Source organism: Rhinatrema bivittatum, chromosome 2, assembly GCF_901001135.1.
Source record: "Rhinatrema bivittatum chromosome 2, aRhiBiv1.1, whole genome shotgun sequence".
NCBI lineage: Eukaryota > Metazoa > Chordata > Amphibia > Gymnophiona > Rhinatrematidae > Rhinatrema > Rhinatrema bivittatum.
Genome location: NC_042616.1, coordinates 353,638,579 through 353,666,291, shown reverse-complemented (window position 1 = coordinate 353,666,291; position 27,713 = coordinate 353,638,579). Strand labels below are relative to the sequence as shown.

At 47.1% G+C, this 27,713-nt stretch overlaps 1 protein-coding gene across 9 annotated transcripts in view; it reads right to left on the bottom strand.

Moving 5' to 3' along the window:
• Positions 1-27,713, bottom strand: part of INVS (inversin) — a 1,037,426-nt gene that overhangs the window by 510,138 nt on the left and 499,575 nt on the right. For all 9 annotated transcript variants that reach the window (XM_029589897.1, XM_029589895.1, XM_029589896.1 and 6 more), the window contains one exon: positions 4,038-4,147. In XM_029589897.1, coding sequence (XP_029445757.1) covers positions 4,038-4,147 — 110 coding nt within the window. The remainder of the gene's footprint in view (positions 1-4,037; positions 4,148-27,713) is intronic.

Sequence of the window (27,713 nt, the reverse complement as noted above, 5' to 3'; positions counted from 1 at the left end):
GTGCAACTATATATTTTTTGAGATGTGGCGACCAGAATTATACACAGTATTCAAGGTGCTGTCTCACCATGGAGCGATACAGAGACATTTGGGTAATTGCCAGGTTCTTGTGACCTGGTTTGGCCTCTGTTGGAAACAGGATGCTGGGCTTGATGGACCCTTGGTCTGACCCAGCATGGCAATTTCTTATGTTCTTATTATGATATCCTTCGTTTTATTTGCCATTTTCTTCCTAATAATTCTTAACATTCTGTTTGCTTTTTTGACTGCCCTGGGTGAAATAGGAATACTCTTGGCTTGGAAACAGGAACACGTTTGACTTGGCATAGGAACACTTGGACACCCAACGCGCACCAGGAACTGAGACCCAACAATGTAATGCTAGTCTCTGGGGTAGCCCTCCGGCACTCGAAAGCCCTTTCAGACTGCCGCTAGGAAATGGACTGTGCATGAGGACAGACAAAGGTTGATGACTCAAGACCAGACATGACAAAGGCTAGGACATGACTCTGAAGACCTGGATAAGATGCAGGCTCAGGACTTGTAACATGATGAAGACTCTGAGATAGTCCAGTGCCACTGCGTGCCCTACACAACCTGGGGGCTGGCCACAGACCATGCCAATAGCAGCACAGGCACTGGACTCAAAGACTTGGAACAAGACAAAAGCTAAAACAAGAACTTCGAAGACCAAGGACAGGACTCAGGAACTCAGATTCAGACGCAGGCTCAGACTTTAAAACCAAGGAAGTACTAACCAGCAACGAAGACTCTGAAGACTCTAGACAGGATGAAGGATGGAACCAGGAAGAAGGCAAAGGCTTAGATTCAGGAACAAGATGAAGACTTGGATTCAGGAACAAGGCAAAGATTTGACCAGGACTCAGAAGACACAGGAACCAGGAATATGACAAAAGACCTGTTACGATCCCTCCTGTGGCTGCCCCTCAGGAGGCATCTTACCTTTTCTTTGGAGGCCGCTCTGAAGCCGGGGCCTTGCTTGAGCAAGTGTCCAGGATTAGCTCCAGGGCCTGGGAGGCCTCGTTGTTCCAGGGGCCTGCCTGAGGCTGCCTGTGTGTGTTTGGACTTCCTGGTTCCGGCCACGCCCTTCTCCTAGGGGCAAACCCGTGGCTCCTCTCCACAGTTATAGGGCCAGCGAGGGGCGGACCAGCTAGACTCCTTCCAGGGAGTTGCCTGTTTCTGGACTATAAAAGCCTTGCTTCTGCATTCATACTTCGCCTTGCATGGAGTTACAAGTCTCTGGTTGTCGTTGCTTCCAGCGCTCCGTCTGGCCTCTGGACTCTCTCCTCCAGCTTTGTGTCCTTGTTTTGCATGCCCTGATGTTCCTTGATGTTCCATAGTGTTTATACCTGCCTCTACTTTGTTGCTTGAACTTGCGGCAGGCTGCCAGAAGTGCAGCCCCTGCCTTGTCTTTTGATGCCTTGATCCTGCTTTCGGCTGCCTGGAGTGCAGCACTTGCTTTCGGCTGCCAGGAGTGCAGCACCTGCTTTTGACTGCCAGGAGTGCAGTATATTCCCCGGACTGCGTTTGCAGCATATTGCCTTCCCTGCGCTGCTTCCGCTCCCGCGGTTGTGGGACAGGGTGGTCCACAACCAGTCCAGCCGTGCTGGCTGTGTAGGGCGCCCTGAGGGACAGTGCCATCGTCATTCCTCCTGTTTGTGTCAGCGTCCATGTCCATGGTATCCTGCTTCAGCGTCCGTCTACGTCCATGGTATCCTGCTTCAGCATCTGTCTACGTCTATGGTTCCCCAGTCTTCGTCTCCTGCTTTGGACCTTCGTCTGCCCACGTCCCGTGTCCAGCCTGCTGCCTCGTGCCATCCCAGCGGCAGGTCCGAAAGGGCCGGGAACGGTCGGAGGACCGTTCATCTCCAACATCCCACATGTTGGTTCCCGAGGCATGCAGGTCCGGCTGGGGGCTGGGTCCACGCTCACCTACCCTTGGTGCGGGGTCGTGCCAGGGGCCCAAGGGCACACTAAAACCCCAGCGGGATCGCTCCGCAGTGTCCCCGCTTGGTAACAAGACCAGGAACATCACAGGAACAAAGAAATAGAGGACCTCAAACAATGAAGACAGGAAACAGAAGACCTTTCAAAGGCAACAAGAAGCAGTAGAAGGGCCCTTTTATAGGGCTTGTGCCACTGCATTTCCTGCCAAGGACCCTTTAAAACCGGGGCTGAGGCATGAGCGCACGCCTAGGGGAAGACGCCAGCAAGGAAAGAGGACTTCTGAGCAGTGATGGAGACAGTGGCCCACAGGCCGCAAAGATCACGGTGGCACTGGTGGTGATCCTGAGCCACAAAGAAGAGGTCAGTGTCGAGATCAGAGGCATTCGTGTGAGTGAGGCCACTTGCGGGGCCCTCCCACAAGCAGAATCACATCAGCTGAGATAAATTGGCTATGTGCATGCTGTACATAAGAAACTAATATATAGTATGTGATACTGCAGTTTTGGTTCATTCATAATAAAAAAAAAGTTGAAACTTAAAACATGCTGAAGAAAATATTTTTTCACATAACACACAATTAAGCTGTGTAATTTGTTGCCAGAGGATGTTGTCAAGGCATCTAGCATTGCTGAGGTAACAATGGGTTTGTACAAGTTCCTGGAAGAAAAGTTCAAAACTATTAATAGCCAGATAGAATTGGGGAAAGCCATCACTTATCCCTGGGAGTGGGGAAAAAAGAAAAGGATTTACTCTTTGGGATCTGCCATATACTTCCTAGAGATCCAGACTGGTCACAGCATGGCACTTCTTATGTTTAGGTTCTGGAAAATATGTATATTAACAATTACTAGCCAGGTAGACTTGTGGATCACCTCCTTTTACTTCTTGGAGTGAGCAAAAGGGAATAGATTTCCAAATTAGGATCTACTGGGTACTTCCAAGTTACCTGGATAGGAGGAGGATGGTAGGCTTGATGGACCATTAGTATGTTTCAACATGGCACTTTTTATGTTCTTATCAATGGCTGTGCCAGAAAATTTATTGTAGTAAATATACACTGCTAGGGTTGAAATAATGTAGAAATCCTCTATAAAAGAAATATAGTACCTTATATCAGAAAAATTGAAAACTTTATTTAAAAAGTAAAAGCTAAATTTTCAAAATGTTATGTGCATAAGTTAGCATATACACTTATAAGTAGCCTCTACTTGCATATTCCATATTTTGTAAAAGTCGAAAATACATGTGTATTTTCATTTTTGTGTGCACATATATGCGTGTAAAAAAGGGACAGTCTAGGCATATTCCTTGGTGGGGCCAACAGTTACATGCATAAGTTGCTATTTTAAAAGATACTTATGCGCGTACATTTGCAAACTTACTAGCATATTTTTACACCTGCTAATTATCTGACATGATATGAATCATGTTTATTATGTAATACTGGGTGGGAGAACTGGGAAGAGTTCAGGCTGAAGAATCAGGAGGGTTTTAATAACCTGGAGGACTGGGCAAATTGGTGGACTAATTGGTAAAACTGGTAATTTCACTCATTTTTAAAGTACACTGATTTATGCATGCAAATCTCGACATATAAAACATACATGCATGTATTTTTAAAATAGGTGTGTACAGTACACGTTCAATGCATATGAGCACTAAAAAAGTCAATAGTTGGGTCTATCAGCACTGTCAATTTCTGTGATTTTGTTTGATTTTTTGTAATTGTTGATTGATTCTTATGTAATTTTATATCATTTTATTATGTGTGTTTTCTTGTATCCCATCCTGAACATAGGAAGGGCGGGTAAAAAACATTTTAAAATAAATAATTGAATAAAATAAGTACTTGGTTTTAATGTTGTGGTGCAAAGTTATGCGTATTTTATAATAAGCGCATATATTATATGCGGTTATATATTACTATGCTAAAACTGCATGTGGCAATATATGCTCGTGTATGCCGCCATATGTAGTTGTTGAAAGCTATCCTCTAAGCCTTTACAAGTAGCAGGTAATAGGTCAGTTTTGAGGAGTATAACTGTAAATTACATAAATTTCCTACTTACGGCAAAATTGCTTTGTGATGCATAGTGCAGTGGTGTTGCTCCTTGGCTATCAGATGGAATTGTTCCAGACTTATTCCTTTCTAAAAGGAGATGAACAATCTGTGCATGACCTTGGATGAAAGCAAAAACAATAACATCAGTGCTTTAATGGTCTTTAAAGTAAGTTATATCCCTTGTACATTTTTCAAAATTTTAAAAGTATACATCATATGACATCACTATTACTCATTCTTTATCTACTACAAATTTTAATTGTCAAAGATTTTTTAAATTTGTCCCTGTCATTCTCCTGCACCATAAGAGAAGCCATAACGGTCAAAAATTGTCTCAATCGATATGCTTAGTTCACATTGGTTATGTTATCACAAATGACATCTCACGTGTTGAGAGAAGGGCTGGTTAGGGAATGGTGGGAGGAAGGGAAATTTTATTCTGATTAGATTTTGATATTTGTAATTCATTGTTTTTGTAATTTTGCTACTTAATTATATTGTATTATGTTATAAGCCATGTTAGATCACAGGGACAGTAACTTTCAAACCGGCGTGGGGGCGCACATGTGCTTTCATGTGCAGCCCATGCCCAGGGACACAGCTATTTTATAACACGCATGCATATAGGTACGCGTGTTATAAAATAGCCTGGCCGGGCACACATGTGCCAAATTTTAAGTGGGTGTGCCCATGTGTGCACAAATTCCACTTCTATCACATAAATCAGGGGATTTTAAAAAGGGTGCACACTGACACTATTCCCATTTTTACCAATTCACCCTCAGTTTGCCCAGTTAAGAGATAGGTCTTCTAAACTACCTAGTTTAATAGCCTTTACTCCCCACAGTTAGCCCCGACCCTTAGAACCCTATAGATCTGCCTATTTTTCTTTATTTTTTATCTTTCACATCATCCACAGCAGAAGTAAATTTACACAGTAGGGGGTCTCGGCATGTGCTGGATCGCATAAGTATTTACGCGTACATCTCAGGTTCTGCCCCAAATCGCTCATGTTACACCCAGACCACTCCCCGACCCTTTTTCAAAACTTCCAAGATGTGTGCGTTCTGGGAGATACACGCATATCTTGGCAGCTTTTAAAATCCACTTGGCGTGAATGAACCTGACATATTCATGCATCCCCTAATTAATGCATGTGTTGGACTTTTAAAATTCACCTTTAAGATGGTAACTTTCAAAAGAGATGAGAGGGCACACGTTTTCATTGGTGCACACCCAGGGACACTATTTTATATCATACATGTACATACGCACTTATGTTATAAACTAATCTGGGCACAGGTATGCGTGCGCCCTATTTTTCAACTAGGTGCACATAGCCGAGCACATCCGGGTATGAGCTGTGAGAGTGTGGGAATTTTGTAACTGGTTTGTGTCCATGCCATGGCCTATCAATTAAAAAGCAGAATGGAAATACAAACAAAAAACAAACTTTGAAATGTTTGTATGCTAATGCCAGAAGTCTAAGAAATAAGATGGGAGAATTAGAATGTATAGCAGTGAATGATGACAGACTTAACTGGCATCTCAGAGACATGGTGGAAGGAGGACAACCAATGGGACAGTGCTATACTTGGGTACAAATTATATCGCAATGACAGAGAGGAGCACCCGGGAGGCGGTGTGGCGCTTTATGTCCGGGATGGCATAAAGTTCAACAGGATAAACATCCTTTATGAGACTAAATGCAAAATTGAATCTTTATGGGTAGAAATCCCTTGTGTGCGGGGAAGACTATAGTGATAGGAGTATACTACCGTCCACCTGGTCAAGATGGTGAGACGGACAGTGAAATGCTAAGAGAAATTAGGGAAGCTAACCAAATTGGTAGTGCAGTAATAATGGGAGACTTCAATTACCCCAATATTGACTGGGTAAATGTATCATCGGGACACGCTAGAGAGATAACATTCCTGGATGGAATAAATGATAGCTTTATGGAGCAATTGGTTCAGAAACCGACGAGAGAAGGAGCAATTTTAGATCTAATTCTCAGTGGAGCACAGGATTTGGTGAGAGAGGTAATGGTGGTGGGGCCGCTTGGCAATAGTGATCACAATGGGGTAGATTTTCAAAAAGCGTGCCTTCGCGTACTTTTGTTGGCGCATCAGGCGCCAACAAAAGTACGCTGGATTTTAGTAGATACGCGCGTAGCCGTGCGTATCCGCTAAAATCCTGGATCGGCGCGCGCAAGGCTGCCGATTTCGTGTAGCTGGCGCGCACCGAGCCACGCAGCCTGCCGCCGTTCCCTCCGAGGCCGCTCCGAAATCGGAGCGGCCTCGGAGGGAACTTGCTTTCACCCTCCCCTCACCTTCCCCTCCCTTCCTCTATCTAACCCACCCCCCCCGGCCCTGTCTAGACCCCCCCCTACCTTTGTCGGGGGATTTACGCCTCCCGGAGGGAGAAGTAAATCCCCGCGCGCCAGCGGGCCGTTAGCATGCCGAGATGCAACCTGGGGGCGGTTCCGGAGGGCATGGCCACGCCCCCGGGCCGAAACCACGCCCCGGGCCCGCCCCTGAAACACCGCGTCCCGCCCCCAAAACACGCGCCGATCCGACACGCCCCCGACGTGCCCCCGACACGCCCCCCTCGAAAAACCCCGGGACTTACGTGAGTCCCGGGGCTCTGCGCGCGCCGGTAGGCCTATGGAACATAGGCACACCGGCGCGCAAGGCCCTGCTCGCGTAAATCCGGGCGGATTTACGCGAGCAGGGCTTTTAAAATCCGCCCCAATATGATCAAATTTGAAATAATGACTGGAAGAGGAACAGTATGCAAATCCACGGCTCTCGTGCTAAACTTTCAAAAGGGAAAATTTGATAAAATGAGAAAAATTGTTAGGAAAAAACTGAAAGGAGCAGCTACAAAAGTAAAAAGTGTGCAAGAGGCGTGTGGTCACTGTTAAATAATACCATTCTAGAAGCACAGTCCAGATGTATTTCACACATTAAGAAAGGTGGAAAGAAGGCAAAACGATTACTGGCATGCTTAAAGGGGAGATGAAAGAAACTATTTTAGCCAAAAAATCTTCATTCAAAAATTGGAAGAAGGATCCAACAGAAGAAAATAGGATAATGCATAAACGTTGGCAAGTTAAATGTAAGACCATTGATAAGACAGGCTACCAGAGAATTTGAAAAGAAGTTGCCCGTAGAGGCAAAAACTCACACTAAAAACTTTTTAAAATATATCCAAAGCAGAAAGACTGTGAGGGAGTCATTTGGACCGTTAGATGATCGAGGGGTTAAAGGGGCACTTAGAGAAGTTAAGGTCATCGCGGAAAGCTTAAATGATTAACGTTAGCAGCCACCACTCGCTCACTTTGTATCTGGCGTTCCTTTCTCGTCTGCCCCCCTTTTTCCCTGCTTATTTCTCTAAACTTCGCACCCGTGACACAAATAAACACACCACAACTGTTATTTGGTATAAACAAAAGGCCGCAGCTTTATTCCTTTACATATGAATAAACTCCCTGGTATACCCGAGCCGATGTGCTTCCCCTGACTGCCCGCCGTACGTAGCCAGGCGTCTTTTAGCCAGGGCCCCCCTGGCGTCACCTCTCTCCGCCAGGGAGTCCCGCCATGTGCGCTTTGTCGCGCCACCGCCTTTTCCGCGCCTCCCCTGGCGCTGACGGCTATCGCGTCATCCGGTGCTGCCTCCAGCACCCCTTATCATATAGTCAACCGGCCCGGGTAACCGCCTTCCTTTAAGCTGCGACAATATCCCTGTCCTTGCCCCTCCTGATTATGAATTCAACTAACCCCTGTTATACTTTGCAATTTTATTTTTAATTTATTTATCTATTTATTTATTTATTTATTTTTCTAACCCTCTGCCGAACATCCTGCCGGGTGGGTGGGTGGGCTTTCCTTTGCGGCGGCTCTCACCAAAAAGGGCGGCCGCTGTTCTGCGGTGGCCCTTTAAGGGAGCCCTTACGTCATCGGCCGGCGCCGCGGGCGCCTGCCGATGACGCCCTACTCTCTCTTTCCTTCGGCCCCCTCCTGTCCCTGTCCTCCTACGGACCGCCGCACTTCCTCGGGTGGCGCGTCCGTTACAGGGATGGGCTCGGCGATTCCGCCTGGGCCCACCTATTTCTTTGCTTCGGTGTTTACTGAAGAGGATGTTGGGGAGGTACCCGTACTGGAGAAGGTTTTCATGGGTAATGATTCAGATGGACTGAATCAAATCACGGTGAACCTAGAAGATGTGGTAGACCTGACTGACAAACTTAAGAGTAGTAAACCACCTGGACCAGATGGTATACACCCCAGAGTTCTGAAGGAACTAAAAAATAAAATTTCAGATCTATTAGTAAAAATTTGTAACCTATCATTAAAATCATCCATTGTACCTGAAGAATGGAGGATAGCAAATGTAACCCCAATATTTAAAAAGGGCTCCAAGAGCGATCCGGGAAACTACAGACCAGTTAGCCTGACTTCAGTTCCAGGAAAAATAGTGGAAAGTGTTCTAAACATCAAAATCACAGAACATATAGAAAGACATTGTTCCATTAAACAAAGTCAGCATGGCTTTACCCAAGTAAAGTCTTGCCTCACAAATCTGCTTCACTTTTTTGAAGGAGTTAATAAACATGTGGATAAAGGTAAACCGGTAGATGTAGTATACTTGGTTTTTCAGAAGGCGTTTGACAAAGTTCCTCATGAGAGGCTTCTAGGAAAAGTAAAAAGTCATGGGACAGGTGGCGATATCCTTTCGTGGATTGCAAACTGGCTAAAAGACAGAAAACAGAGAGTAGGATTAAATGGACAATTTTCTCAGAGGAAGGGAGTGGGCAGTGGAGTGCCTCAGGGATCTGTATTGGGACCCTTACTTTTCAATATATTCATAAATGATCTGGAAAGAAATACGACGAGTGAGATAATCAAATTTGCAGATGATACAAAATTGTATCAATTGTGATAAATTGCAGGAAGACATTGTGAGACTCGAAAATTGGGCATCAAAATGGCAGATGAAATTTAATGTGGATAAGTGCAAGGTGATGCATATAGGGAAAAATAACCCATGCTATAGTTACACAATGTTGAGATTACTACCTGATAATCTCCTTTTCCTTAATGTAGACAGATGGACTCAGTACAAATGGGATAGTATCCGCGTGCTAGCAGTTGGAGACGGATCTGACGTCAGCACGGGGTATATAGCTCCACAGGAAGCGTAGCTATTCAGTAATCTTCCTTGCAAAAGCTGTTATAGATGTGTGTACTGACGCTCAGTGAAAAAGTGAAAACAGGATTCCCCTGACCGATTGATAGGAGCTGGAGACCGCCAGCAGACCGAACCGGAAGGCGTTGATACCTGGCATAGTGCATCCTCGTATAGCAAGAGAGGACCTGGCTTACCTTGCATCGGGGAAACCCATGTACGCAGGCAGCTGGGCGGGATGCTGAGTCCATCTGTCTACACTAAGGAAAAGGAGATTATCAGGTAGTAATCTCAACATTTCCTGGCATGTAGCCAGATGGACTCAGTACAAAAGGATGTACCAAAGCTTTACTCCCCACCTGGGTGGGAGGCTGCCTGAGGACCGTGTAATACCGCCCTGGCCTGGACATCCAGACGGTAGAATCTGGAAAAGGTATGGAGGGAGGACCATGTCGCTGCTTTACATATTTCCACAGGCGAAAGCATCTTGGATTCCGCCCAGGATGCCGCTTGAGCTCTGGTAGAATGAGCCTTGACTTGTAGAGGCGGAGACTTCCTCGCCTCCACGTAAGCTGCTCGGATAACTTCTTTAATCCAGCGGGTGATGGTGGGCCGAGAGGCCGCTTCACCTTGTCTCTTACCACTGTGCAAGACAAACAGATGGTCCGTCTTTCGTAACTCTTGTGTCACTTCCAGATATCTGGGCAGCAATCTGCCAATGTCGAGATGGCGTAATAAACGCCCTTCTTCAGATTTCTTCAAACCCGCCGAGGTAGGCAAGGAAATGGTTTGGTTAAGATGAAACTGTGAAACCACCTTAGGTAGAAAGGAGGGAACCGTACGAAGATGGATAGCCTCCGGAGTGATTCTGAGAAAGGGATTACGGCAGGACAGTGCTTGTAGCTTTGAAACACGGCGTGCTGAACAGATAGCCAGCAAGAACGCCAACTTCAATGTGACCGACCAGAGAGATAGACCCCGAAGGGGTCGGAAGGTGGATCCCGCGAGGAAATCCAATACGAGGTTGAGGTTCCATAAGAGCACAGGCCACTTCAGTGGCGGCCGAATATGCTTGACTTCTTGCAGGAAGCGAGAAACATCTGGGTGCTTGGCGATGGTCTTGCCATCCCTCCTGGGACCATAGCAAGACAGTGCAGCCACCTGAACCTTGATGGAGCTGAGGGAGAGATCCTTCTGAAGTCCATCCTGCAGGAAATCCAACACAATAGGGATTGTGGTCGTATGTGGATTGGTGCCGTGAGTGTTGCACCATGCTTCGAATACTCTCCAGATGCGAACGTAGGTGAGGGATTTGGAAAACTTGCGAGCTCGGAGGAGTGTATCAATCACGGGCTCCGAGTAACCTCTTTTCTTCAGTCTAGCCCTCTCAATGGCCAGACCGTAAGAGAGAATTGAGCCGGATCCTCGTGAAGAATGGGACCTTGACGTAGCAGGTCCCGGAGAGGAGGCAGGGGAAGAGGCTCCCCTGCCAGTAGTCTTCTCATGTCCGCGTACCAGGGTCTTCTTGGCCAGTCTGGCGCCACTAGAAGAACGAGGCCCCGTTGTCTCTGAATCTTGCGGATGACAGCGCCTAGCAGAGGCCACGAAGGAAAGGCATACAGTAGAGTCCCTGGAGGCCATGGCTGAACCAGGGCATCGATTCCGTGTGAGAACGGGTCGCGCTTGCGGCTGAAGTATCTGGGTACTTGAGTGTTGGACTTGTCCGCCAGTAAATCCATGTCCAGAATCCCCCAATGATCCACAATCATCTGGAAGGCCGTGGGCGACAGCTGCCACTCTCCCGGATTTAGGCTTTCTCTGCTGAGGAAGTCCGCTGTGGTATTGTCTTTCCCGGCAATGTGGACGGCGGAGATGTCCTGAAGATTCACCTCTGCCCAAGTCATCAGAGGGGCGATCTCCAGAGATACCTGTCGGCTTCTGGTTCCACCCTGACGGTTGATGTATGCCACCATGGTGGCGTTGTCGGACATCACTCTGACTGCTCTGTTCTTCAGTCTATGAGCAAATTGATGCCAATCGGACTGCCCGGGCCTCTAGACGGTTGATGTTCCACGCTGACTCTTCTCTGTTCCACCGCCCTTGTGCGGTGAGTTCTTCGCAGTGTGCTCCCCAGCCGCTCAGGCTGGCATCTGTGGTGAGCAAGATCCACATGGGTGAGGACATCTTCGACCCCCTGCTCATGTGGTTGGACTGCAACCACCACCGCAACTGGGTCCGCACTCTGGCTGGCAGAGGTAGGTGCGTGGAATAGTTCCGTAGACGGGGGCTCCAGCGAGAGAGCAGGGCGTGTTGTAGAGGTCTCATATGAGCCCTCGCCCAAGGTACCACTTCCAGGGTGGATGTCATGAGACCAAGAACCTGTAGATAATCCCAGGCTATGGGCCGACTGGCTGTCATCAAATACTGGATACGCTGCTGAAGTTTCATCTTTCTCTTGGTTGTGAGACTGACTGTGTCTGCCCGGGTGTCGAACTGTACTCCCAGGTATTCCAGTGACTGGGAAGGCTGTAGGCAGCTCTTGCTGAGGTTGATTACCCAGCCCAAGCTTTCCAGAAGGGCGATCACCATGTCGGTTGTCCGAAGGCTCTCCTCTCATGATTTCGCCCTAATCAGCCAGTCGTCTAGGTAGGGATGGACCAGAATTCCTTCCCTCCTGAGCACCGCTGCTACCACTACGACCACCTTGGTGAATGTCCGTGGAGACGTGGCCAACCCGAAGGGCAGAGCCCGAAACTGGAAGCGGCATCCCAGAACCTTGAAGCGTAGGTAGCGCTGATGATCCGGGTGGATCGGGATATGCAGGTATGCCTCTGACAGGTCTAATGCCGTGAGGAATTCTCCGGGCTGTACTGCGGCCTTGACGGAGCGCAGAGTCTCCATGCGAAACCTTGGGACCCGTAAGTATCGACTGACTGACTTGAGGTCCAGGACAGGCCGAAAGGTACCCCCTTTCTTGGGTACCATGAAATAAATGGAATAGTGTCCAGAATTCATTTCCCAGGCAGGTACTGGGATGATGGCTTTCAAGGACAGGAGCCTCGCCAAGGTAGCTTCCAATGCTGCCTTCTTGTGTATGGGACATGAAGATTCCATAAACTTGTCGTGAGGGAGATGATGGAAGTCCAGATAATATCCTTCCCTGACAACGGCGAGGACCCACTGGTCCGACGTGATCTCGACCCATCTGGGGTAGAAGAGGGTCAACCTGCCCCCTATGGCTCCATCCCCCGGAAGAATCGGCGAATTCTCATTGTGGGGCGCGGCCGGGCCCCGAACCCGGACCAGCCCCCCTCTTGCGCTGCCTGGATCGAAAGGACTGATTCCTGGCCTGAGAACGTGGTGCCTGATATCGACCCCTGTAAGGAACAAAGCGCTGTGAACTCCTGCCCCTGGAGGGCCTTGGAAAGGTGCGCTGGCCCCTTCTGGACCGATCTTCCGGCAGTCTAGGCACAGGGGAGGCACCCCAAGTACTGGCCAGTCTATCAAGGTCACTGCCAAACAGCAAGGAACCCTTAAAGGGCAATCTGGTGAGGCGTGTCTTGGAAGGCGCATCAGCTGACCATTTCCGGATCCAGAGCCGCCTCCTGGCGGCTACGGAGGACGAAATCCCTTAGCTGTGGTCCTGACCAAATCTGATGCTGCATCCGTGAAGAATGAAAGAGCAGATTCCATGTCAGCCGCCGGAGCGTTGTTTCTGACCTGTGACAAACAAGCACGTGTCACCACTGTGCAGCAGGCCGCAATCTGTAAAGAAAGAGCTGTAACCTCAAAGGTCTGTTTTAGAATGGCGTCCATCCGCCGGTCATGAGGTTCCTTGAGGGCCGTCCCCCCTTCAACAAGAATGGTAGTGCGCTTGACCACCGCGCTAATCAAGGCGTCCACCTGAGGGCACGCCAGCAGGTCCTGGAGAGCCGGTGCCAATGGGTACATGCCCCTTAGGGCCCGGCCCCCGTTAAAAGAAGCCGCCGGAGCCGCCCATTCCAAATCGATTAATTGTTGTGCCGCTTGCAAGAATGGAAAGTGGCGGGCTGTAGGACGAAGACCTTCCAGCAGGGGGTTCTGCGCAGAGGGTACCGAAGCATTGGGACCTGTAATATCCAACTCCGCCAGGCATTGAGACACCAGGTCGGAGAGGTCCTCCTTAGGGAAGAACCGCCTCAGGGTTCTATATGGCGCAATCCCCGGGGGGAGGTCCCCCTCGTCCGGGAGCTCTGACTCGTCCGGTGAAACCTCCTGGTCTGATTCTGGACTATCCAACAGCGGGAGGTCCCGCTCACGATAAGAGTGCAAGGGACCAGGAACAGGATCCGCAGGAGCCGCCACTGCAGCAGCAGCAGCCGCCGCAGTTGCAGCCACCACAGGGACCACAGGAACAGCCGAATCCACAGGGCCTGGATGGGAATCCGTTTGCATCTGTACGAAGGCATGGATTCCCTTAAAGAGATCCACCCAGGAAATTGAAGCCGCCTCGAATTGCCGGGGTACAAGAACCCCCGGGAGTCCTGATTGGTCGAGACCGCTCCCTAAATCTGGGGTAGCCCCTGGGGAACTGTCAACAAATCGTGGCTGAGACTGGTCCTGTCCTGAGGATCGCACGGTCTCCTCACATTGAGTAAATAGGGAGTCTGGCTCATCACTGCGCGTGGCCCGAAGCTGGCATGCAGAGCAGAGGCCAAGGGCAGTAATGCCGGAAGCAGGCGCCACCGCTGAAGACGCTGCCGTGTTCTGCTCCATTGAACAACCGGCGCTCAAGAATAGTATGCGGCAGCAAAAGGCGCTTAATACAACAGGCGCTTAACAATAGTATGCGGCAGTAAAACGCGCTTAATACAACAGGCGCTTAACAATAGCATGCGGCGGCAAAAGCCGCTTAATACAACAGGCGCTCAATAATAGTATGCGGCAGCAAAAGGCGCTTAATACAACAGGCGCTCAATAATAGTATGCGGCAGCAAAAGGCGCTTAATACAACATAGGCGGCCAAGAGACCCGCGCAATGATATGCAATAGGCACTTATCAATATGCAGTTAGCAATATACGCTTAAAAGCATTCCATAGGTCTTCAGCAATATGTAATCAACAATATACGCTCAATGGCATGCAATAGGCTTTCAGCAATATGCAATTAGCAATATACGCTCAATGGCCTTCAATAGGCTTTCAGTAATATGCAGTCAGCAATATACGCTCAATGGCCTTCAATAGGCTTTCAGTAATATGCAGTCAGCAATATACGCTCAATGGCCTTCAATAGGCTTTCAGTAATATGTAGTCAGCAAATATACGCTCAATGGCATGCAATAAGCTTTCAGCAATATGCAAGTAGCAATATACGCTCAATGGCCTTCAATAGGCTTTCAGCAATATGCAATTAGCAATATACGCTCAATGGCCTTCAATAGGCTTTCAGTAATATGCAGTCAGCAATATACGCTCAATGGCATGCAATAGGCTCTCAGCAATATGCAATTAGCAATATACGCTCAATGGCCTTCAATAGGCTTTCAGTAATATGCAGTCAGCAATATACGCTCAATGGCCTTCAATAGGCTCTCAGCAATATGCGGCTAGCGATATACGCTCAGTGGCATCCACAGTAACCAAGGAGGAAGAAAGCCGCGCCTATTACGGGCGCGGAATAACTGAACAAGGCCCCAAGATGGCGTCCTCCACGGCGTGCCACGCCGCCAATCCTCTGCGCTTCGGAGACCCGTAGGAAGAGATGTACACCGTACCAGCTTCGGCGCTTCCCGGTTGGAACGCAGGCGGTCTCCGGCCGCGGGGGGAGGGACCTCCTCACCGCCGCAATTGAGGATATGCACCCGCTACCTCGTCCACGCCGGGACCGAGGGCCTCGTATGCCGCACCCGAACCTTGCCCGGGGGCTGTGTCACTGCCGCGTTTCGGCAGGACCGAGGACTTCCACCGCCGGGGGAGCACGGCAATCACCCCGGGAGCTCAACTGGGGGAGGAACCCTCGGGTATCTACCGCAGGAGCGCGGGGCTCTAAGGTTGAAGAGAGGAAAAACAACGTAGAATCTAGAATGATAAGAAAAGAGAAAAAAATTAAAGTAGTCTTGGAAAGCACGCTCAACTAGCGTGCAGGCACTCCAAACTGCTTTGGAGACGGAAATTACTGAATAGCTACGCTTCCTGTGGGGCTATATACCCCGTGCTGACGTCAGATCCGTCTCCAACTGCTAGCACGCGGATACTATCCCATTTGTACTGAGTCCATCTGGCTACACGCCAGGAAATGTTAGGTTCCATATTAGGTGCTACAACCCAAGAAAGAGATCTAGGCGTCATAGTGGATAACACATTGAAATCGTCGGTTCAGAGTGCTGCGGCAGTCAAAAAAGCAAACAGAATGTTGGGAATTATTAGAAAGGGAATGGTGAATAAAACGGAAAATGTCATAATGCCTCTATATCGCTCCATGGTGAGACCCCACCTTGAATACTGTTTACAATTCTGGCCACTGCATCTAAAAAAAGATATAATTGCGATGGAGAAGGTACAGAGAAGGGCTACCAAAATGATAAGGGGAATGGAACAGCTCCCCTATGAGGAAAGACTAAAGAGGTTAGGACTTTTCAGCTTGGAGAACAGACGGCTAGAACGGGTAGATGTGAATCGGTTATTTATTCTTTCGGATAATAGAAAGACTAGGGGGCACTCCATGAAGTTAGCATGTGGCACATTTAAAACTAATCGGAGAAAGTTCTTTTTTACTCAACACACAATTAAACTCTGGAATTTGTTGCCAGAGGATGTGGTTAGTGCAGTTAGTATAGCTGTGTTTAAAAAAGGATTGGATAAGTTCTTGGAGGAGAAGTCCATTACCTGCTATTAATTAAGTTGACTTAGAAAATAGCCACTACTATTATTAGCAACGGTAACTTGGGATAGACTTAGTTTTTGGGTACTTGCCAGGTTCTTATGGCCTGGATTGGCCACTGTTGGAAACAGGATGCAGGGCTTGATGGACCCTTGGCTGACCCAGTATGGCATGTTCTTATGTTCTTATGAGTTTGCTCAATATAGAGGTAGGTTCTCCCTGGTTTAATAGTCTGCACTCCTCCCCAGTTACCCCAGACTGTTAAAACCCCTCAGGGAAGGCTGGATTTTTTTTTTTTTTATTTATACCTCCTCTATAGCAGAAGTAAAGTTACGCATCATTGGACTGTGGGCACGCCTAGGTGCATAAGTATTTGCACTCACATCTCTTGGCCCCAATCTGGAACGCCCATGCCCCAACTACACCACATCCCTTTTTGATTCAGATTCAGATATTTGTGTATCAGGAGATGCGCACACATATAGGTTGCTTTTAAAATCCTACATGCATGCACATCTTCTGATTTTGGTGATGCCGTGTTTTTAAAATTTACCTTTTAGAGTAGATCAGAGAATAAATCAGAAAAGGAAACAATCAGATAAAAGTTTCTGTAAAGTTTCTGTAAAGAAATTTGTAACTAAGGACCTGATTTTAGAAAGCATTTGCATGTTTAAAATTGGGTTTTACGTATGTAAATAAATGCATTTTACCTGTGTAAGTGAGCTTTTGAAAATTGCTACAATATATGCCATGAATTGTCTATAGAACATTCATGTTTAAGTTCATATTAAACTAGCTTTTTAAAATTGCTGCGATAGTATGTTACATTTATATGTGTAATTCCTTTTAAAATTACCTCCACACCTTCTCTCAGGAGTGCAAGGATATAACATTACTAATCAGTGCTAGGTCAGTATTACCATATGTCATGTGTACTTTTCAAATACTTCATATTATATAAAATGTGCTACAGGTTTCTATAATAATTTTTAGAATTTTAGCCTGCTTTTCTAAATAGTAATAAAACATCAATGCAGTAAACATTCAAATAAGAAATACATTAAAATGCATAGTAAATATACAATACCAGTAAATAGCAACTGAAACATAAAAACAAGAAAAAACAATCCATATAAATTTAACATTATCAATAAAATTTACAATAAGTTAAAATGTCCAACAAAAAGTAATCATTTCAAAACAGCAATAAAATCAAATAAAAGTCGAAGGGAATGTTCAGCTAGAATATCATAATAGCTAAGTCAAGAGAACTGAAATCAAATCTTAATAGACGTTGATTTTAAAAGCGTTACTCGTGCGCAAATGCCCACATATGTGCTCATTTTAAAAAGCTATGAAATACATGCATATATACCCATGTACAAGTCAAAAATAAGAGGACAGAAAAAGGGCGGGGGCATGGGTGTTCCAAGGCAGGGCCAACAGTTATATGCATAACTCCGTATTTTAAACCTGGAGACTATGGTGTAAGTCACCTTATTATCCACATAACTTTACTGCTGATCCACATGAGGAGCTAGTCTTTACATCTCGAGTTTTAGGGCTAACTTGGGGGGTATGCAAGATGAAAAACCAGAGGGGTCATGAAGACCTCAATATTAACTGGGGAAGTTGGTGGACTAATTGGAGAAAGTTTTGTCCCTCACATGAACATGTTTTAAAATCCACAAACATACACAGGTACAAGCCGGTAAAATCCTAAGAAAAATATGTGAAGTACATTTTTTGAGCAGTCTCTTAAGATTAGGTGCATACTTATGCATGGGAGGTGTATTTTAAAACATATGCGCACAAGTGCACACACGATTTAAAATTGCAGTGCTCATTTTAAAATTAGCCTATTAGTATAAAAATGATTAGAATTAAAATTAGAGAGCCACGGCCTGAGAAAAAGACCAAGACTTGATTTCCTTTCAGGGATGGTAATTTATAAACATGCTTGTGGGCGCACATATGTGCATGTTCGTCGACCCGCGTCCATTTTACACACATATATGCGCGTATGTTATAAAATAGTCTGGATGTGAGTAAATGTGCATGCAATTTTAAATGGACATGTGCGCTCAAATGCTGCTTCTATTGGGAATTTTACAAGGGATGTGTGCCAATGCTATTCACCTTTTTCCAAGTTCGTTCCCTGTTCACCCAGTTTAGAGATAGGAATTGCAAACCCCCCTAATTTAATAGCCACCCTTCCCCCCTCTTAACCCCAACTCTTAAAACCCCATTGCCTTGCCTATATTTTTTTTGTTTTACTACTTACATGGCATCCATAGCAGAACTAAATGTAAGCAGCAGGGGACCCCAGTGCGTGCAAGGATGTATAAGTATTTATACACACATCTCTTGGCCAGGCCCTGACATGCCCATGCTCCGCCCCTTTTTTGAAACTTTTTACTTGTGCACACAGTGGGAGATACATGCGTCCTTGGACAGCTTTTAAAATCTGCTTGGTGTGTGCCGGCCCAACTTGTGGGCGTATCTCCCGGTTTTGGCACACACAGGGCTTTTAAAATTCACCTTAAAATTTGTGAAAATTTATTTTCACGTTAAGATCAGGTGGGAAAGCATTCCAAAGAGAAGAAGTAATATAGTTGAATGCCAAATAATGTGTTGATTCCAATCTAATCTTAGAGGAATGGGGGATAACAAACAAGTTAAAATGAGAGGACCTAAGAGACCTAGTAGGATGATAAGGAAACAAAACGCCCACTAAATACCATAGACCAGTGTTTCTCAACCCTCTCCTGGAGGCACAGCTAACTACTCAGGTTTTCACGATATCAATAATGAATATGCCTGAGACAGATTTGCATATATTGGAGACCCAGGGTATGAAAATCTATCTTGTGCATATTAGTTGTTGAAAGTCCTGAAAACCTGACTGGATAGGTGGGCCTCCAGGAGAAGGTTGGGAAATACTGCCTGGATGAATCATATGAACTGTTACACCCATCGGTCACAGACGGCTGCGACCACTACTGCTCACCTCCTTCTTTGCTTCCCTGACTCCATGGGGTAGACTGGCAGCCTCCGCTAACTGCCGCCGACCTGCCTACCGCTCCCCGGCCTCCCGGGTCAGCATGGATGCCGCTAACCGCCATCTTGCCATCGAGTCCCTCTAGGCGCGCACACGCGCACACGGGCCAGTCTTATCCACGTCATGGCGGGAACCTCGGGGGCATCCCCTCCAGATGACGTCATTCTCCACGGATATTTAAACCAGCTGTCCTGCCTAAAGATGACTTGGCAGACAGTCTCATCCTTGCTAATTCCGCCTCGTTCATGAGGACCCTGCATTCCAGTTCCGACGTGGACGTCTCAGGTACATGCTCCTCGGGGGCCTCTCTCTCATCCTGGCTATCCACTCCTCTGAGGGCCTGACGCCTGGAACTCTGTCTGCCCCGTTCCCCAGGGCATCCCTGGAACCAACACTGCTCTTTCGTGAGTACACCACCCTGCGGATCACTTTCTGCTCCACCTAGTGCCTCCATGGTGTACCCCGCCCTGTGGACCATTACCATCTCTTCGGAGGACTCCTTCAGAGGTTCCCGCTCTACGGACCCTTACCACTCTATCGAGGATCTCACAGGCATACCCCCTTGAGGACCCCTACCAGCTCTACCGAGGGCCCTCAGCGGTATACCCCAATCTGCGGGCCATTACCACCTCCACCAAGGGCCTCGACTGTGCACTTCCCTCTGCGGACCGCTGTCATCTCTACAGAGGACACCACCAGCATTCTCCGCTTTGCGGGTCAGTATCATCTCTACCGAGGACACTATTGGTGTACCCTGCCTCATGGGCCATTACCATCTCTACAGGAGACCTCTTCGGTGTGCCCGCTCCATGGACCACTACCAACGATACGGAGGTATTCTCTCTGGGCACTTCCTATTCCATTGACCCTGTGTCTCTGGGTCTATGCGACCTCCTCTCTGGCTCCCCCGCTCCACAGGTAGTGCTTCTATCTCTTTAATAAAGACTCTATATTGTTTCCATGTCTAACCCCAGCTGAGACCTAGCCTCCCGACAGTGAGGCTCACGGGGCTCTTCCCCGTGTGTGGTACCACCTCTCACTTTGGCCCAGGGTTCACGTATCAACTGATATCAACAGAATTCTAACATGAATGTATTTAAAAATACATTTAATTTTAAATCTTTTTCTTTGAACAATATGCAGCCAGTGTAGATCCATTAATCTTCTAGCACCAAAAAGGATCTCAGCAGCAGTGATCTGTAAAAGCTGTAAATGATTGATTAGGACCTTAGTACACCCCAACTAGAGAGCATTACAGTATTCTAATCAACTAGAGATCAGGGCATGGCCAAGACACTGGGAATTTTTGCTATCAATAAAGTTGAAATCTTGATGATATGTAAATTTAAAAAAAGAGCACACTATAGCAGTAACTTGAGGATACATAGACTGAACTGAATCAAACTTTATGCTTCAAATGCTAATCATATCAGATGCCTTAACAATTATACCAGAGAGTATGGGTAGATGCGATTATATCTCGGAAATCATAAAGCCTCTGATTTTGTGGGATTCACCTTCAGCTTGTGATATTGCAACTGCATTAAGACAATTGTTTAAATGTGAAATATTCCTAGGGACTTAAGAGTTAAAATAGATTAGAAGATGAACATCACTGGCAAACATAAAACAGCTAACACCAAAAGACTGAATGAATGTTGACAGAGGGCTTAAAAAATGATTAAATAGTGTGGGCATCAATACTGAAATCTGGCAGCACACAATAAAGCATTACTGTGTAATGTATTTGATCTCCTCATCACTTTATAGGCTATATCAGGTAAGATTTAAAAGCATGCTAAGATAGTGTCTCCCAGACCTAACTTAGACAATCTTTTAAGGAGCAGCATATGATTAACCATGTGAAAGGTAGTACTCATATCCAATACAATTATGAGCACATCTCTTTCTGGTTTTTTGATGTGATCCTTATGAAAACCAGATTGCCTGAGATGGAAGGCCTGGGTTCTGTCTAGAAAATCAGATAACTTGTTGAAAGACCACTCTTTCAAGGATTTCGGACACAAAGGTTAAATTTGAAATGGACCGGTAATGAGTACGCTTGGCTGGATCTAGTCCATTCTTCTTAATAAGAAGGCAAATTTACACCTCTTTAAGAGATGAGGGAACTATACCAAGTTTCACCCTTGGAGTTTGTCCCTTTTAGTCATTTGAAATGCTGGAGAAGGCAGGGTCAGGGTTCCCAGAGGAGTGTTAGAGAAAGTATCAGTGATAATATTTCTAGGAAGCTGGCAACCCTGTCACACTCTCAGGAGTCCTACCTCCTGCCACCCACCATCTGCACCCTGGGAAAGGGTATATATTATTGTTTTATGATGTTTTCGTTATATGAACCATTGTGATGTTCCTTTCGAATGACGGTATACAAAACTTTTTAAATAAATAAATAAATAAATATATAAATAAATAAATGGGTGAATCTTGAGAGAAGGTGTGTGGTGCATTTTTTAAGAAGTTGGCAGTAGAGGCAAAAACTCACAGTAAAAACTTTTTTAAATATATCCAAAGCAGAAAGCCTGTGAGGGAGTCAGTTGGACCGTTAGATGATCGAGGGGTTAAAGGGGCAATTAGAGAAGATAAGGCTATCGCGTCAAGATTAAATGATTTTTTTGCTTCAATGTTTACTGAACAGGATGTTGGGGAGATACCCATATTAGAGAAGGTTTTCATGGGTAATGATTCAGATGGACTGAACCAAATCATGGTGAACCTAGATGATGTGGTAGGCCTGATTGACAAACTGAAGAGTAGTAAATCACCTGGCCCGGATGGTATACACCCCAGGCTCCTGAAGAAACTAAAAAATGAAATTTCAGGCCTATTAGTAAAAATTTGAAACCTTTCATTAAAATCATCCATTGTACCTGAAGACTGGAGGGTGGCTAATGTAACCATAATATTTAAAAAGGTCTCCAGGGGCAATCCAGGAAACTACAGACCAGTTAGCCTGACTTCAGTGCCAGAAGAAATAGTGGAAAGTGTTCTAAATATCAAAATCTCAGAACATATAGAAAGACATGGTTTAATGGAACAAAGTCAGCATGGCTTTACCCAAGGCAAGTCTTGCCTCACAAATCTGCTTCACTTTTTTGAAGGAGTTAATAAACATGTAGATAAAGGTGAACCGGTAGATGTAGTATATTTGGATTTTCAGAAGGCGTTTGACAAAGTTCCTCATGAGAGGCTTCTAGGAAAAGTAAAAAGTCAAGGGATAGGTGGCGATATCCATAAATGGATTACAAACTGGCTAAAGGACAGGAAAAAGAGAGTAGGATTAAATGGACAATTTTCTCAGTGGAAGGGAGTGGGCAGTGGAGTGCCTCAGGGATCTGTATTGGGACCCGTACTTTTCAATATATTTATAAATGAGCTGGAAAAAAATACGACAAGTGAAGTAATCAAATTTGCAGATGATACAAAATTGTTCAGAGTAGTTGTTGCGCTGGAGATGGACCACCAGGAGGCGGAGCACACAAAGAGACAGAGGCTAGCTGGAGTTTCGCCAATAACAGTCTAGGGTTTCAGCATGTTGAGCCCTTGGGTACCTGGACCGCATGGACTTGGGTGGGCCTCAAATGGTCTCCCGGAGAGGTAGCAGAGGGGTGTGCCACCATGAGCAAGGGTGCGTGGCTGATGCAGATAGGATTGGCTAGACTCAAACTGGAAGCTCCGGAGACCTCAGGGAGGTAGCAGTTCAGGAAGGTTCTCTGGGCGAGGCAAGCAGCGCCTGCGGATCTAGTCAAGTGGAAGCCGCAGTAAGTTTCCAAGCAGGTTGGTCTGGTAGTCACAGTAGGCCAGAAGAGAAGTGAAGCGCAAGGGTCAGAGCCAGAGTATCAGTCCAGAAGTGGTCAGCCAAAGCAGGGGTCAATACCAAGGTCAGTCCAAGTGTAGTCAAGGCGAGGATCAGTTCCAGGCAGCATACAAAGAGAATGGTCAGGCAGGCAGAGGTCAGTTCCAGGCGGCAGACAAGAGAATGGTCAGGCAGGCAGAGGTCAGTTCCAGGTAGCAGACAAGAGAATGGTCAAGCAGGCAGAGGTCAGTTCCAGACAGCAGACAAGAGAATGGTCAGGCAGGCAGAGGTCAGTATCAGAGATCAGTCCGTAGAGGTACTACCTGGGGAAGGATGCAGGAACACACGGAGACTCAGGAACAAGGAGATGCTGGAACAAAGGAGACGCTGGAACACGGAGTTAGGCAAACTTATAATACCACGGTGTCGACCTGATTGCCAAGGCGAGGTCCTGGGGCACAGGACCTTGCTTATATTCGGAATCTATGTGAAATCATTGGCCTGCGCCGTGGAGCTGGTTCTCGCCCTTGGCCCTTTAAAGGGCCGGGTGGGGGCCGGCGCCAGAGAGGACACCGCGCCCTGGCATGGAGCTAGGCCCGAGGTGGAGGGCCTGGGAAACACCGCTGTGGAGCACTGGCAGCGGCAGAGGATGACCCGGGGCCCGACAGCACAGGAGCAAGGTGAGCAGGCCCGGACTTGGGCCTAGCGTGGACGGGACACACAACAGTACTCCCCCTTACCAGCCTGGGTCTCTCAGGATGGTCATGGTGAAAGTCCTGGAGTAGTGTCTTATAAAGAATGTGGTGGGAGGGCTCCCAGGAGTTTTCTTCCAGTCCGAAGCCCTCCCACAACAGGAGGTACTCCCAGTGGCCTCGACAGCGTCGTACATCCAGGACCTCCTTGACTTGCAGGGTATTGTCAGGTTCTGGTGCGTGTTGCATAGGTGGATGAGGCTTTCGAGAAGGCCAGGACAGAACCAAAGGTTTAAGTAGCGACACGTGGAATGTACTGTGAATTTCCATGGAAGCTGGAAGTTGGAGTTGGTAGGTGACTGCTCTTATGCGTCAAAGGATGGGAAATGGACCAATACATTTTGGGGCTAGCCGTTGGGACGGCAGTCATAGCCAGATGTGCTTAGTACTATGCCAGACTTTCTGTCCAGGCCGGAACAGAGGCGTGGTCCGACGATGGGTGTCTGTGAAGCGTTTGGCCCGGTCAGCTGCTTGGCAGAGTCTTTCCCTCACTTGGTTCCAGAGTCGGCATATGGTTTGTGCTATAGATTGGGCTGCAGGTAAGGGTACACTGAGTGGAACCAGCAGGGGTAGACGTGGTTGATGGCCGAAGACCACCAATCGTGGCAGAGGCAATATGGGTGTTATGGGATAGTTCAGCCCATGGCAGGATGTCAGCCCAGTTTTCTTGCTGGTCATTGACATATGATCGCAGGAAGGTTTTCAAAGAGCAATTAGTCCTCTCAGCCTGGCCTTTTGCTTACGGATGATAGGCCGAAGTTAAACTTAACTTAATATTGAACTTTTTACAGAGAGACCTCCAATATTTAGCAGCAAATTGGGGGCCATGATCAGAGACAATTTCTTGTGGTATTCCATGTAAATGAAATAGGTGGGTCAAGAAGAGTCGAGCTAGCTCTGGAGCCGACTGAAGTCCAGGTAAGGGAACAAAGTGGGCCATTTTTGAGAAGCGGTCAATGATGACCCAGATTACAGTATTTCCTTTTGAAGGAGGCAGATCCACGATGAAATCTGTGGAGAGACTTGACCAAGGCTCAGTGGATGCAGGACGTATTTGGAGAAGCCCCCATGGGCGACCAGTCAGGGGTTTTTGCTGTGCGCACACCAGACAGGAGTCCACATTTTCATGGGCGTCCTTTATCATACCAGGCCACCAACAGTGCCTTCGGAGCATCCCGAGAGTCTGAGCTTGGCCGGGGTGACCGGCCAGCTTGGAGTCGGGAGCCCAACGGAGCACGCGCTCATGGAGACGGTGGGGGACCACCGTCTTCCCGGCTGGTACCGTAGTGGTGACTGCAATGGATATGCAAGCTGGATCAATAATGTGCCTGGGAGTCTCGGGTGTGTCTTCTGGCTCGGAGCACGAGAGCGCATCCACACAGAGATTTTTCACTGCTGGGCGATAGCGGAGCTTGAAGTTGAAGCGCTTGAAGAACAGGGCCCAGCGGGCTTGTCTTGGGTTAAGTAACTGGGTCTCCTTTAGATGTTCCAGATTTTTATGTCAGTAAAGATTGTGAATTTGTGTTGCGCCACTTCAAGCCAGGGATGCCGTTCCTGGAGGGCAAGTTTCACTGCTAGGAGTTCACAGTCCCCTAAGGTATAATTTTGTTCTGCGGAGGAGAATTTATGTGAATAGAAGGAACATGGTACTAGTGTTCCCTTGATGGAGTATTGACTCAACACTGCTCTTGCTCCGATGGCGGATGCATCGACTTCGATGATGAAGGGGCGGTTAGGATCCGGGTGACGTAGGCACAGGCCAGTATAGAAGGACTCCTTTAAGGCGTGGAAGGATGATTGGGCCTTGGGACTCCACACTCGAAGGTCACATCCCTTCCTAGTCATGACGGTGAGTGGAGTGGCCAGCGAGGAGTAATTAGTGATGAAGTTTCAGTAGTAATTTGTGAATCCGAGGAATCTTTGCAGGGCTCGGAGGCCCACTGGTTGAGGCCAATCTCGAATAGCCTGGAATTTGTCGAGGTCCATGGTGAACCCATAGTTGGAGATGATGTAGCCTAAGAATGGGAGACTGGGTTATTAAAAAATGCACTTCTCCAATTTAGCATAGAGATGATGGTCTCGGAGACATTGGAGGACTGTTTGAACGTGGGAGCGATGAGACTTCAGGTCTTTGGAGAAGATTAATATATCGTCTAGATATACTATGACCAATGAGTACAAAAGGTCCCAGAAAATCTCGTTCATTAGCTGCTGGAAGACCGCAGGAGCATTGCAAAGTCCGAAGGGCATTACTACGTACTCGTAGTGACTGTCTCTTGTGTTGAAGGTGGTTTTCCAGATGTCTTCCGGTTAAATCTGTACTAGGTTATATGCTCCCCGGAGATCCAATTTAGTAAAAATGTGTGTGTCCTGTAGGCGGTCGAACAGTTCACTAATAAGTGGTAGTGGGTACCAGTCCTTATGGGTTACTGCATTCAAACCTCTATAGTCTATGCATGGTCTTAGTCTGCCATCCTTCTTCTTTACAAAGAAGAACCCAGTGCCTGCCGGGGAATTAGAGGGTCTTATGAACCCTTTGGCTAAATTTTCCTTGATGTATGTTGACATCGCTTGGGTTTCTGGGAGTGAAAAGGGATAGGTTCTGCCCTTGGGAGGCATGGTTCCAGGTAGGAGCTCTATGGGGCAGTTAAACTCTCGGAGTGGAGGCAGGATATCTGTGTTTTGTTTGGAGAACACGTCTTTGAATTCCGAGCATGAGGCAGGTAACCCAGGAAGGGTTATAGAGCTTAGAACTGTCACAGATGGAGACACCTGCCGTAAACAGTGGGTTTGACATTGAGGGCCCCACTGGGAGAGTTGCAGGGATTGCCAGTCGAAGTGGGGTGCATGTAACTCGAGCCAAGGAATTCCAAGGACTATGGGGTGTGTTGATCATTTCAAGATCAGGAGGGAGATGATCTTGTCATGGAGGGTCCCAATGGTGAGGCGAATGGCCATGGTACAGTGAGTGACATAATCAGGAAGATGTTCTTCTTGAATTGAGGTGATACGGAGTGGAATCTCCAGAGGTTGGACTGGTATCTAAAAGAGCTTGATGATCTCCTCCATAATGAAATTTCCACCCGCTCCAGTGGCCATGAGAGCGGTGATGGCGAATGAACGTGACTCCCTAAGGAGGGATATAGGCAGCAACAGTTGAGGGCCAGAAACTGTAGTGCCCAAGCTCGGGACCCCCACCAGGCTCAGGCTTTGGAGTTTCCCGGCTGCATGGGGCAAGTTTGGAGAACCCTTCATCCCACAGAGAAGGAATTTACTTTCTATTCCCACGCACACGAGTCTTTCTCAAGAATAGACTACATATTAACGGCTGGAGAGGTTTTTCCTAGAGTTCTTTGGGCGGACATTGAAATCCCGGTTATTTCAGATTATTCACCTGTTTCTGTGTCTTTAACTTTGGGGCCAAAAAGATTGGGGAAAGCACTCTGGAAGTTCCCTTACGCTCTTAAAGGGGAAAAAGATTTTCAACAATTCTTAAGGAATAAATGGTTAGACTATACAAAGCACAATGCCCAACATGTCGATGATCCCCAATTGTATTGGGAAGCTGGTAAGACTGTTCTCAGAGGTGAAACCATAGGATATACTAGTGCAAGGTATAAGCGTATCAACAGGGAAATTCTGAACAAACAGGCACGGCGTAAAATGATAAACTCCCCAACAGATGAGAACAAGAAGTCCTATTTTAGTGTCCTTAATCAGCTGAACACTGTACTTCATATGTGGGCAGGGACAGCGCTTCAAGTTGCCCAACTTAACTATTTTAAATTTGGCAATAAGGTAGGAAGACCACTAGCCAATTTGATTAGAGCTGCTCGACCCCGGACAATGATTTACAATATGCGTACCCATCAGGGACAACACGTGTCAAATACTACCGATGTTTGTGAGTTATTTTGCACCTTCTATGATACACTGTACAAAGCTTATCCGGAGCCACCCCCTGGTAACGAGCAGGAGTTATTTTCAGATCTTCCATTGCTGAGAA